This window comes from Euprymna scolopes, unplaced genomic scaffold (assembly GCF_053919585.1).
Source record: "Euprymna scolopes isolate OS-2025 unplaced genomic scaffold, ASM5391958v1 sca51, whole genome shotgun sequence".
NCBI classification, from domain to species: Eukaryota; Metazoa; Mollusca; class Cephalopoda; order Sepiida; family Sepiolidae; genus Euprymna; species Euprymna scolopes.
The window spans coordinates 89,524-102,436 of record NW_027633558.1 but is presented as its reverse complement, the minus strand read 5'-3'; the positions used below and the strand labels follow the sequence as shown (position 1 = coordinate 102,436).

Sequence of the window (12,913 nt, the reverse complement as noted above, 5' to 3'; positions counted from 1 at the left end):
GATTTCAATTTACGCATCACCTTGTACAAGTAAACCTTGTTTGGCAGAAAAATCCATCATTCGATTTATTGATACTCGTGCCTTTTCAATCATTGGATTATCTAATTGTATCTCTGAGTGTCCACTCTCCAGTACAGATGAGAGGTTTTTTAGACTATTTAATGCCATCCACGGACAATGCCCACAAGCCGTACAGGTCGCACTTTTACCTCCTGTTGGGGCAACAATAAATTGTTTATTTGGTTGCATTTGTTGCATTTTATAAAAAATTCCTTCATCCGTTGCAACAATAAACTTATTGGCATTCATTGTATTAATTACGTTCACCAATACTTTTGTTGAACCAATTACTTTTGCTTTAGCCAATAATTCCTCAGGAGATTCAGGATGTGCGATGACCACCGCATCCGGATGCTCCTCTAATAATTCTTGTAAAGCGGAAGTGCGAAACTCATCATGCACGACACAATGTCCCTCCCAATTAATCATATCTGCACCTGTCATCGCTTGTACCCAATTACCTAAATGACGATCCGGTGCCCATAGAATCTTCTCACCCTGATTATGCAAGTGCTTAATAATTGGCACGGCATTGCTGGAGGTAACTGTCCAATCAGCCAATCCTTTCACTTCTGCACTGGTATTGGCATAGACTACAGATATTCTATCAGGATGTTGGGAAATAAATTCTTGAAAAATCTCAGCAGGACATGCTAAATCTAATGAACATTCTGCTTCAAGTGTTGGCATTAAAATACGTTTATTCGGTGAAAGAATCTTTGCTGTCTCACCCATAAACCGTACACCACACACCACTAGCGTAGTTGCCTGATGGCGACGACCAAAATTAGCCATTTCTAAAGAGTCTGCTACTAATCCACCTGTTTCTTCAGCGAGATATTGAAGCTTCTCATCTACATAATAGTGCGAAACTAAAACGGCATTGTTCTCTTCTAATTGCCGTTTTATTTTATTAATTAGCAATTTTTCCTCATGCTCATCCATTGGAGAGGGAGCAGAAATTTTTGCCGCAATCGCTTTTTGGCTAATTGAGTCTTTCAAAGACTTTAAGTCAAACATCATGAATAAATCCTATTCTTAATTTAAGAATTCACAATAAAAGCAATTATTTAATAGCTGAGATAAATACATGATAAAGATACCTCTATAATTTTAACGCTTTTAGCTATAATATCGCTTAAGAATACTTTCTTTGAATTTTACTCACCGACTGTATAAATGTATCCACTTCTTGCATTGTATTAAAAAGAGAAAACGATGCACGAGCAGTAGCAGGCAGTCCCATTTTTTTTAGAATAGGCATTGTACAGTGGTGTCCTGAGCGAACGGCAATACCATCCAAATTAAGTAACGTAGCAATATCACTAGGGTGTAATGAATTATCTTTAAAAACAAACGATAACACACTTGATTTATGTACAGACTGACCAACAATACGTATATTTGGAATGTGCCTAATCCCTTCAGTTGCTGCCTCTAAAAGCGTAGACTCATACTCTGCTGCAGCCAGCAAATCAATCTCATTAATCCAATCCACAGCTTGACCTAATACAATCGCTTCTGCAATAGCTGGAGTACCCGCTTCAAGACGATTGGGTAAATCATTTGGTGAAAAATCATCATAGCTCACTTCAATAATCATATCACCCCCGCCCTGCCATACAGAGAATTCTTCAAGTAAAGATTTTTTACCCCATAAAACCCCTATTCCTGTTGGTGCAAACATTTTATGACCTGAAAAAGCAAGAAAATCACAGCCTAAGTTCTGAACATCAATTTTCTGATGGGCAGGAACCTGACAAGCATCGACTAATGTTAATACATTATGCTTTTTACATTCATTAATTATTTCCTTTACAGGATTACACGTTCCTAAAGAATTTGATATCCAATTAAACGTAACCAGCTTAACTTTGCCATCAGCAAGTAACATAGGTAATTTTTCTATCTCAATATCACCTGTATCATTGACTGGTAACCAACGTATTTCTAAACCCAGCCGTTGCTTTAACATTTGCCATGGAACAATATTAGCATGATGCTCTAATTCACTAACAATAATGGCATCACCCTTATTAAAATGTGGTGCTAAATAGCACTGGGCAATAATATTAATCGATTCTGTAGCACCACGAGTAAACACAACTTCTGTGCTATCAAAAGCATTGATAAACTGAGCAATTTTGATACGAGAGTTTTCATAATTACCTGTTGCTCTCTCTGAAAGTTCATGAATGCCTCGATGAACATTTGCATTATCATATTGATAATAGCTATTCATTGCATCAATCACACATGTTGGCTTTTGTGAAGTGGCTGCATTATCCAAGTAAACTAAAGGTTTACCATGCACTAACTGTTTGAGAATAGGAAATTGTTCTCGAATTTGAAAGGGGTTAAATGATTTTTTCTCTGTCATAACGCTATTATGATATTTGCAGTTATTTTAAGCGGAAAATTTTTATGAGAAACATTGCAAAATTATTATGCTTGCATTCATATGTTTGCTCGCTCACGATAAACTCCGCATTTTCTGATAATTCAATCTCCTGCTTATTTCAACTCAACACATTTTTCTATGCCAATCTAATCAAACATGACTCCATCTATTTGGCAGATGTGAATGCTACATTAATGGAAAAAATATAACTAGAGATTTTTCTGAAAGCTGTAAAAAATAAGCTCAACATGGGTAGTTAAATTTACTTCTTATATATACCTTGAAAATAGACGATAAAAGAAGTTCTTTATTCAAACTATGTTTTATTCACAAGCCCTGCTTGTGCAACTTATCTTTAAGATGACTAAGTAATTCAATTTTTATGGATGCATTAGCCAATTCTGCTTCAGCTTTAGCAATATCAATATCACTCTTTGCCTTTTCAAGCATATTCTCAGCACGCTCTTTGGCTTCAAGGATACGTTGTTCATCTGCATCTTTTGAGCGCAAAGCTGTATCAGATAGAATAGTCACAATCCCAGGTTGCACCTCAATAAAGCCTCCCGAAACATAGATGACTTGCTCATTCCCATCCTCTTCTTGAACAACAACTTGACCTAATTTTAATGGAGAAATAAAAGGAGAGTGCCCCGGCAATATCCCTACCTCACCCATTTCAGCAGGGGCAAAAACCATTTTTGCTTTACCTACGTAAAGCTCTTTCTCTTGGCTGACGATATGAACTTCCATCTTATATGTTCTTTATTTTAATGTTTTAGCTTTTTCTAGAACTTCATCAATACTACCAACCATATAAAAAGCTTGTTCTGGAATATCATCCAACTCACCTTCAATAATCATACGAAAACCTCGTATCGTTTCGCTCAATGGCACATAGCGACCCGGTGATCCAGTGAATACTTCTGCAACAAAGAAAGGTTGCGAGAGAAAACGCTGGATTTTACGTGCTCTAAGTACAGTAAGCTTATCTTCTTCTGATAATTCATCCATACCAAGAATAGCAATAATATCTTGCAATTCTTTGTTACGTTGTAAAGTTTCTTGCACCTGTCTTGCCACTTCATAATGCTCTTGACCAACCACTAATGGATCTAACTGACGACTGGTTGAATCTAATGGATCTACCGCAGGGTAAATACCTAATTCAGCAATTTGCCGAGAAAGTACTACTGTTGCATCCAAATGTAAAAACGTGGTTGCAGGTGATGGATCCGTTAAGTCATCCGCAGGCACATAAACCGCCTGTATAGAAGTAATTGAGCCACTACGAGTAGAGGTAATACGTTCTTGTAACGCCCCCATTTCTTCTGCCAAAGTAGGTTGATAACCTACTGCAGAAGGCATACGACCAAGCAAAGCTGATACTTCTGTTCCTGCTAAGGTATAGCGATAAATGTTATCAACAAAAAATAAAACATCCCTACCTTCATCACGGAATTTTTCAGCCATCGTTAACCCAGTTAAAGCAACACGAAGACGGTTTCCTGGTGGCTCATTCATTTGACCATAGACCATCGCTACTTTATCTAATACGCCAGAATCCGTCATTTCATGATAAAAATCATTTCCTTCACGAGTTCTTTCTCCTACACCAGCAAATACTGACAATCCTGAGTGTTCTTTTGCAATATTGTTAATGAGTTCCATCATGTTAACAGTTTTACCCACACCAGCACCACCGAACAAACCAACTTTACCACCTTTAGCAAATGGACAAATCAAATCAATCACCTTAATTCCAGTCTCCAAAAGCTCTGTAGATGGAGCTAACTCATCATAGGCTGGTGGCTTGCGATGAATTGACATTTGCTCATCGTTATTCACTTCTCCAGCGTTATCAATTGGATTACCTAGTACATCAAAAATTCTACCTAAGGTTTTTTCCCCAACAGGAACTTGAATTGGTGCTTTAGTATTACTAACCGCTAATCCTCTTTTCAGACCATCCGATGCACCTAGTGCAATGGTGCGCACTTTTCCATCACCAATAAGTTGTTGAACTTCCAAAGTTAGTACTGTTTCCTCATTCGTAATTACATCTGTATATTCAACCTTCAAAGCATCATAAACTTTTGGCACATCATTGATTGGGAATTCCACATCAATAACTGCCCCGATGATTTGAGTGATATGACCTTTTTCCATTCTTTAGCTCCTATTTTAGAATTTTTAGCTTTTTAAATAATTTGATTTATACTGCGGCCGCACCGCCAATGATTTCTGATAATTCTTGAGTAATTGATGCTTGACGTGCTTTATTGTATGCCAAGTTTAATTCATCAATCATGTTACCAGCATTATCTGTTGCACTCTTCATGGCAATCATACGTGCTGATTGCTCACAAGCAATATTTTCAATTAATGCTTTATATACTAAATCCTCAATATACCGATTCAATAGCTGGTTCAAAATCTTTTCTGAATCTGGCTCATATATATAATCCCAATGACCATCCTGAGCCGTTTCATTGGGCTGAGTAGGCAATAATTTAGTAAGCGTTGGCTCCTGAGTCATGGTATTAACAAAAACATTACTACACAATACAACTTCATCAACGTCTCCATCAATAAAAGATTTGGTAGCACTGCTAATTACACCGATAACTTGATCAACATGAGGATGATCCCCTAAGCCATTACATGATGCAACCACCTCACCACCAACTGAATTAAAGAAGCTTACTCCTTTACCTCCAATCAAAAAAAGTTTAATTTTCTTTCCTTGATCTTGATATTGCTTAATCGTACGAATGACCGCACGAAATAAATTAGCATTCAACCCTCCACAAAGCCCTCTATCACTACTAACGATGATTAAACCAACTGTATTTACCTCTTCTCGTTCTTTAAGGAATGGATGCTTGTACTCCGGATGAGAGCAACTTATGTGCCCAATAATTCTCGCAATCATTTTCGCATAAGGACGAGATTTTTTCATGTTATCTTGAGTCCGACGCATCTTAGACGTCGAAACCATTTCCATTGCTTTAGTGATTTTTTGCGTGTTTTTTACACTTGCTATCTTTTGCCTAATTTCCTTGCCAGTAGACATAATATTATATTTTTATAATCAGTTCTTTTTACTTATGAAAATTAGCTCATTGTTTTAGCATAGGCACTGACAATCTCTTGCATTTTTTCAGCAATTTCATCACTGTAATCACCGGTTTCATTGAGTTGTTGTGCAAACTCTTTATGTGATACATTCAGTTCCTGATGCAATTCTTTTTCAAACTCTAATACTTTATTAACTTCAATATTATCAAAGTATCCTTCATTTAACGCATATAAAGAAATCCCTAATTCTGCCACAGTCAATGGGGAATATTGTGCCTGTTTCATCAACTCTGTTGCACGTTGCCCTCTTTCTAGTTGTTTACGTGTAGCCTCATCAAGATCAGAAGCAAACTGGGCAAATGCTTGTAATTCACGATATTGTGCCAAATCCAAACGCACACCACCACCAAGTTTTTTCACTAGCTTAGTTTGTGCAGCGCCACCAACACGAGAAACCGAAAGACCGGCATTAATTGCTGGACGAATACCTTGAGCAAAGAAACTCGTTTCTAAGAAAATTTGTCCATCTGTAATGGAAATCACATTAGTTGGTACAAAAGCTGATACGTCTCCAGCTTGCGTTTCAATAATCGGCAGTGCCGTAAGCGAACCAGTCTTCCCTTTTACTTCACCATTAGTAAAGTCTTCTACATATTGAGCATTCACTCGTGCAGCACGCTCTAATAAACGTGAATGCAAATAAAATACATCACCCGGATACGCCTCACGACCAGGAGGACGACGAAGCAATAAAGAAATTTGACGATAGGCCCAAGCTTGCTTAGTTAAGTCATCATAAATAATTAATGCATCTTCACCACGATCACGGAAATATTCGCCCATGGAACAACCTGCATAGGGGGCTAAGAATTGTAGCGATGAAGCGTCACTTGAATTGGCTGCGACCACAATGGTATTTTCCATTGCTCCAGCTTCTTCTAATTTTGTAACCAATGCACGAACTGATGAAGCTTTCTGACCAATTGCCACATAAATACATCTTACACCTGTATTTTTTTGGTTAATAATGGTATCAATGGCAATCGCTGTCTTTCCTGTTTGGCGATCACCAATAATCAACTCCCGTTGACCACGACCTACAGGAATCATTGAATCTACTGATTTCAATCCCGTCTGCAAGGCTTGTGAAACACTCTCACGAGCAATTACACCCGGAGCAATACGTTCGATTGGAGAGGTTAGGCTATTATCTATATCGCCTTTACCATCAATTGGACGCCCTAGTGCGTCAACAACACGACCTAAAAGATGTTCACCAACCGGAACTTCAAGAATACGCCCCGTACACTCGACAGAACCACCTTCAACCAAATGCTCATAAGCCCCTAGCACAACCACACCAACACAGTCTTCCTCTAAGTTAAGTGCCATACCAAAGGTTTTTTGGTCAAACTGTACCATCTCACCATACATTACTCCAAACAGACCATGAACGGTCGCAATACCATCAGATACGTTTATGATTGTGCCTTGATTACTTGCTGACACACTATCATCAACACCTGAGATTCTTTTTTTAATCAGTCCAGAAATTTCAGCCGAGCTTAGTTGCATGTATTTTACCTCGTCGTTATTATATTAAATTCGATTATTAAATTTGATAAAAAATAAGTCTAAATATTGATTAACTTGAAAGCAGATATTCCAATGTTTCCAATCGTGTAGAAAGTGATCCGTCAAAAACCGTACTATCATCCATAACAATAATTGCACCGCCTAAAATATTTGAATCCTTCAAAACATTGAGCTCAATTTTGCAATCATAACGTTTTTCCAAAGCCTCAGATAACTCCTTAATCTGCACGTCACTTATATCACAAGCAACACGAATCTCAGCTTGACGCACCTTATCCTCTAAAGAAGCTGCTTTAACCAGCTGTGAATATAGAGCCGGCACGACCATTAAACGATTGTTTTCAATCAAAACCTCAACAAAAGATTGAAATAACTTTGGAGATTTTTCTGAAAAAATCCCCATAATCACTTCCACAATTTTATCCTTAGCAGTACTCGGTGAATTAATAAAAGATTGAAAATCCTTATCTTCTACCACACTCACAAGCATTTCTACACTCTCCATCCAATGTGTCAAAGCATTCTGCTCCTTTGCTAGATCAAAAACAGCTTTAGAGTAAGGACGTGCAATTCCATCAAGATTCATATTGTAATACCTACTTATTTATCTATATCTGCTTAGTTATACCATCAATAATTGCAGAATGAGTTTTTGCGTCAACTTCTTTATCAATCACTTGGCGCACTCCTGTCATCACCAAACCACCAATTTCCTTACGCAATTCATTACGAGCATTGTTGACTTCTTGAGCAATCTCGTTCTTCGCTGCATCAATCTGTTTTTGCCCAACTTCTTTAGCATGAGCAACAGCCTCCTCTTCAATTTCTCGACTACGTTTATTTGCCTGTGAAAGAATGTCTTGAGCTTCTTTTTTTGCTTCAGCAACAACCTCATTTGCGCGTTGCTCTGCCAATTCAAAATCAGCTTTGCCTTTCTCAGCAGCTTCCAAACCATCTTCAATTTTCTTCTGACGCTCTTCCAAAGCCGCACTCAATGGTCCCCACAAATAGCGTTTGACTAGCCAAATCAAAATAAGAAAGGCTATGACCTGGAACAAAAGTGTAATTGTAATATTCACCTACGAACCTCTTTCCAAAATTATATTTTTAAAATAAAAAATAGCATTCTTATGCCTTACCATTACGATATAGAGCATTTTAGCCAAGGAATGGGTTAGCAAAAGTAAATAATAGTGCCAATGCTAGAACGATAAATGGAAACGCTTCCATTAAGCCACCAAAAATAAATGTACTTGTCATTAACTGCGGACGCATTTCAGGCTGTCTAGCAATACCTTCCAAGGTTTTGGCACAAATAATGCCCCAGCCGATGGCTGAACCCAATGCCGATGCCGCTAGCATCATTCCTACTGCGATTACTGTATATGCAACGATATCCATAGTTTCTATCTCCGTTAAAAATAAATAAAATTAAAAAATATAAGTCAGTTATTGCTTACATAAATAGCTTAGTGAGACTCGCTAGCCATATTCAAATAAACAATCGTAAGCACCATAAAAACAAATGCCTGTAAGGTGATTACAAAAATATGGAACAATAACCAAATTAAATCCAAAACCACCTGCAATGGTCCCCAGATTAAAAATCCTAACACACCCGTTGCCAACGTGCCTCCAAGAATAGCAATCAAAAAGAACACCAATTCACCTGCAAACATATTACCAAACAAACGCAAACCAAGACTCAATGGTTTAGAAAGCTCTTCAATAAGCGTCATAATAATATTAAATGGTATCGCATACTTACCGAAAGGATGAAAAAGAAACATTTTGATAAAACCAAGCAATCCCTTGCTTCTGATATTTTTCCATACAACAATGAGAAATACAGTAAAAGACATACCTAAAGTAATATTTGGATCCGTGGTAGGAACAACCTTCATAGCAACGTTATGATCGCCGGTTACGATTTGTGCTATCATGGGAATAAGATCCACCGGAATCAAATCCATAAAATTCATTAGCCAAATCCATAAAAAAGCAGTCAATGCAATTGGTCCTACCCACCTATCTGGCTTATTCATCGCATCTTTTATTTGCTCATTGACAAACTCAATAACCATCTCAGCAAAATTTTGAAACCCAGAAGGAACCCCTGCCTTCAAACGACTTGTCAAACGCCACCCCACCAAAACCATCAACAAACCCAAACCAATAGCATACCCTAAACTATCTAAATGCACCTGCATAAAGTTTCCATTGATACACTCACCACCATTCAAATTCAAACAATTGTTCTGCAAATGATGTTGAATATATTCTACGGGAGTTGGATTTGCTGAAGCCATCGATGTTTCTATCTCTAATATATATAATTAAGTGGTTAAACTAATTCTGTTATTTTTTAATTCAATTTCAATCTGTTAATCTTTTTTTAAATGGCACCAAAACCATCGGTGATAAAAGCACCATAACAAAAGGTAACATCACTGCCACAGGTGTATTTGGAAAACTCTTAAAGCCAAATGCCATCAACAATCCAATTATCACAAAACGAACCAAAGCTGATCCCATTAGTGCACCTACCCCAAACTCGGGAGAATCTTCACTTAAACGATTTGCAAAAGAAACCCCTACGTACAGCATAACAGAATAACACAATCCCATCAGCAAACCATAACCTAAAGGCAACAATGCCGTATCATCGTAGAGCAAATAACACCCCACGCCAAGCAATGCCCCACAAAGCTGAACAGGTAAAACTTTCAACTGTTGTTGTGTAACTACTCCCTTCATTAGGAAAAATTAAGACCTAAATAATTGTAATTGTGAAAAATTCATTTCAACTTATCTTCTGAGTTTGAAGAATCTTCCACGCCTAGCATTTTATGCAGTTTCAATAAACCACCAACAAACCCCATAATTCCGCAACCAATTATAAAAATAGGCTTGCTATCAAACAAACTATCAAAAAGATAACCAACGATGAAGCCGGCTAAAACTATTGCTACAAATGAATTACCCATTCCAGCCAATAAAAAAGAATTTTTATTACTTGCTGATACGGAAGCCGTTTTCCTTCTTGAAGCTGACATGCCCATCTCTTTTGAAATAATTGGAAAATCAAACAAACCTCATTAATTATAACAAAAAAAATATCATAAAAAATAAAGATTTGTACGTATCTTGCGTAAAATCAATTCATTAGATGATATTAATAATGGACTGCCTTGCAGATAAAACTCTCTGTAAGCTCTTATCCTAAATACTTTAATTATTCCATTTTTTAAATCAAAAAATGGATAATTATAATTATATGTATTGGACGCCTACAAAATACCTAGCGAAGCAATATATAAACAAGCACCATGGCAGCATAAGAAAATTTTTACTTACCCTATATATCAACAAACATAATACACTGTAAATGATTTTGTTACAAAAAGGCAATAAAAACACTTCTAAATCCACTATTTGTCCGTATCAATCTATCAATACTCACTCAACTCTACCCCTCATTCATCTAACTACTTAACCCATGATTTTTCTTTTAAGCCTCTTTTCTTTTATCTTTAGCTGGTTACTGATGAATCTGCTTTTCTCTCCTGCAAAAAAACTTCATCTATTAGACATTCCTGATGGGAAAAGAAAAATGCATGCTACTCCAACACCATTAATTGGTGGAATTTGCATTATCACATCATTTGCTATCATGCTACTTGCACTGCAAATTTTATATAGAGTTGAGCAAATTGACTACACACCGCTCTTACTATGCCTATTCATTCTTACCGTCGTAGGCATTTTAGATGACCTTAATAACATTTCATCTGGCTTTCGCCTTGCCGTTCAATGTTTTATTGCCGTCATTATGTTTTCTACAGCTGATAATGGAATTTTCTCAGTAGGAGACATTATTGGTATCGGCAATATTTCTACAAACGACTGGGCTCTACCTATTACTATTATTGCTGTCATATCAGGAATTAATGCCATGAACATGATGGATGGAATTGATGGACTTGCTAGTGCACTTTCTCTTATCACGCTTCTTTCATTACTTTTCTTTATAGACTTCACTCATCTAGATAACTTCCCCATTATTATCTTATGTGCAGCAATATTACCAATTCTTGCTACTAATATTTCTTTATTTGGTAAATCAAAAAAAGTTTTTCTTGGCGATACAGGGAGCATGTGTTTAGGATTTATTTCTGTATGGTTGCTAATTAAATACGGATCTGAGAACTCCGATACCACTATGCAAGAGGGATTTAGACCCATTACTGCCGTCTGGCTTTTTTCCATCCCTCTAATGGATATGACAGCCATTGCAATCCGTAGGCTCAGCAACGGGAAATCCCCTTTTACTGCTGACCGTGATCACTTACATCATTTTCTCCAGCGCTGTGGGTTAAATGATATAGCTTCTCTATGTTTTATCAGCTTTCTCCATCTATGTTTCATCATCATAGGCATTCTCACTCACTACTATCGTGTTCCAGAACCTATACTCTTCTATAGTTTTATTACCCTATTCGGGCTGTACTACTACGTAATGAGAAGAGCTTGGATTATTGCCAAATTTATCAGAAAAAGCAAGCTTATCTCAAAGCTAAACCCTCATCACTAGAAACACCTCTACTATCCAAATACTCTTCACTTACTAAAAGTGTAATCCTGAAAAAGCCTATCCAATTATATTAATGAGGAGAAGGAATACCTGTGCTTGAATTAATATAAAGTTGTTTATGCCAGTACCTATACGTTGATATTAATTTAGTTATCTCACTGGGCTTTCTATTTTCCAATTGAGCAGACTTAATCGCATTATCTAAATACTCCAAAGCTTTTCTTAAAAAGCCCAAATTATATTGGTGTTGTGCTTTAGCATAAAACAATTCAACCTTTTTCTCCTCTACAAAATATAATTCTTCTAAAAACTTCCATAATTGAGCCTGATATAAATTGTAAATTTTTTCATTTGTGTACGTTAACAAATTGTTTTCAGCTTGATTAGATTTTTTCTCCTTTATATAAAGTTGCGTTTGTAACTTTAACACCTCAAGATGATTAGGATAAAAACGACGCAATTTATTCATCTGCTGATTTGCCTGACTGATCTGGTTAGTATTCAGCAACAATCTCATATACACCAAATTAAACAACAAGGAATTCTCCTTAGTTTGTTCTGAAAGTTTTTGCCAAAGAGCCATTGCCTTTACATTAGCACTTTGTTCCAATAAGGATAAGAAATCAACATACTGTTGTTGATAATCACTAAAAGAAGCCTCAGTTGGTAATTTAGTTAAATACGATAATCTAGCCTGTATTAAATCAAATTCTGATGTTGGAGCATATAAAGTTTTATCCGATACTCGATTGCGTAAATTTGCAATTCTTTTACGTGTAATGGGATGGGTGCGCAAATATTCACTACTATCTAAACTGAAGTCTTTTTTTGATAAACGCTCCATAAAAGCTACGGCATATTGTCCTGAAAAACCAGCACTTTGTAAAATTTGCAAACCGCTTGAATCAGCTTCATCCTCAAATTGACGAAGATACTTAAGACTTTCTTCAATCTGTTTAGCTTGCAGAACAAACATACCGGGAATAACATAAGGTGAATTGGTAACAATACCAGCCAACAACAAACCAAAAACCACCAATGGGCTTGCATAACCCGGTTGGTTTTCAATTAAACGATGCAGATGTTTCTGCTTAGTATGGGCAATTTCATGTGCCAAAACACTAGCCACTTCACCTTCTGATGAAGCACTCAACAAGAGCCCTGAATGTACGCCAATATAACCA

General features: G+C 36.8%; 5 protein-coding genes across 5 annotated transcripts; all 5 read right to left on the bottom strand.

Annotated features, from left to right (window-relative positions):
- Window positions 1–9: 9 nt before the first annotated feature.
- Window positions 10–1,080, bottom strand: LOC145274945 (quinolinate synthase-like). Its single transcript, XM_080127541.1, has one exon. The coding sequence runs from the start codon at window positions 1,078–1,080 to the stop codon at window positions 10–12; it is 1,071 nt and encodes a 356-aa protein (XP_079983667.1).
- Window positions 1,081–1,198: 118 nt separating this feature from the next.
- On the bottom strand, window positions 1,199–2,440 carry LOC145274944 (cysteine desulfurase-like). The gene has a single exon (XM_080127540.1). The coding sequence runs from the start codon at window positions 2,438–2,440 to the stop codon at window positions 1,199–1,201; it is 1,242 nt and encodes a 413-aa protein (XP_079983666.1).
- A 348-nt stretch (window positions 2,441–2,788) lies between these two features.
- Window positions 2,789–3,211, bottom strand: LOC145274943 (ATP synthase epsilon chain-like). The gene has a single exon (XM_080127539.1). It carries the CDS (start codon window positions 3,209–3,211, stop codon window positions 2,789–2,791), a length of 423 nt encoding a protein of 140 aa, XP_079983665.1.
- A 1,462-nt stretch (window positions 3,212–4,673) lies between these two features.
- LOC145274941 (ATP synthase gamma chain-like) lies at window positions 4,674–5,441 on the bottom strand. The gene has a single exon (XM_080127538.1). It carries the CDS (start codon window positions 5,439–5,441, stop codon window positions 4,674–4,676), a length of 768 nt encoding a protein of 255 aa, XP_079983664.1.
- Window positions 5,442–7,184: 1,743 nt separating this feature from the next.
- On the bottom strand, window positions 7,185–7,721 carry LOC145274940 (ATP synthase subunit delta-like). The gene has a single exon (XM_080127537.1). It carries the CDS (start codon window positions 7,719–7,721, stop codon window positions 7,185–7,187), a length of 537 nt encoding a protein of 178 aa, XP_079983663.1.
- Between the last annotated feature and the right edge of the window lie 5,192 nt (window positions 7,722–12,913).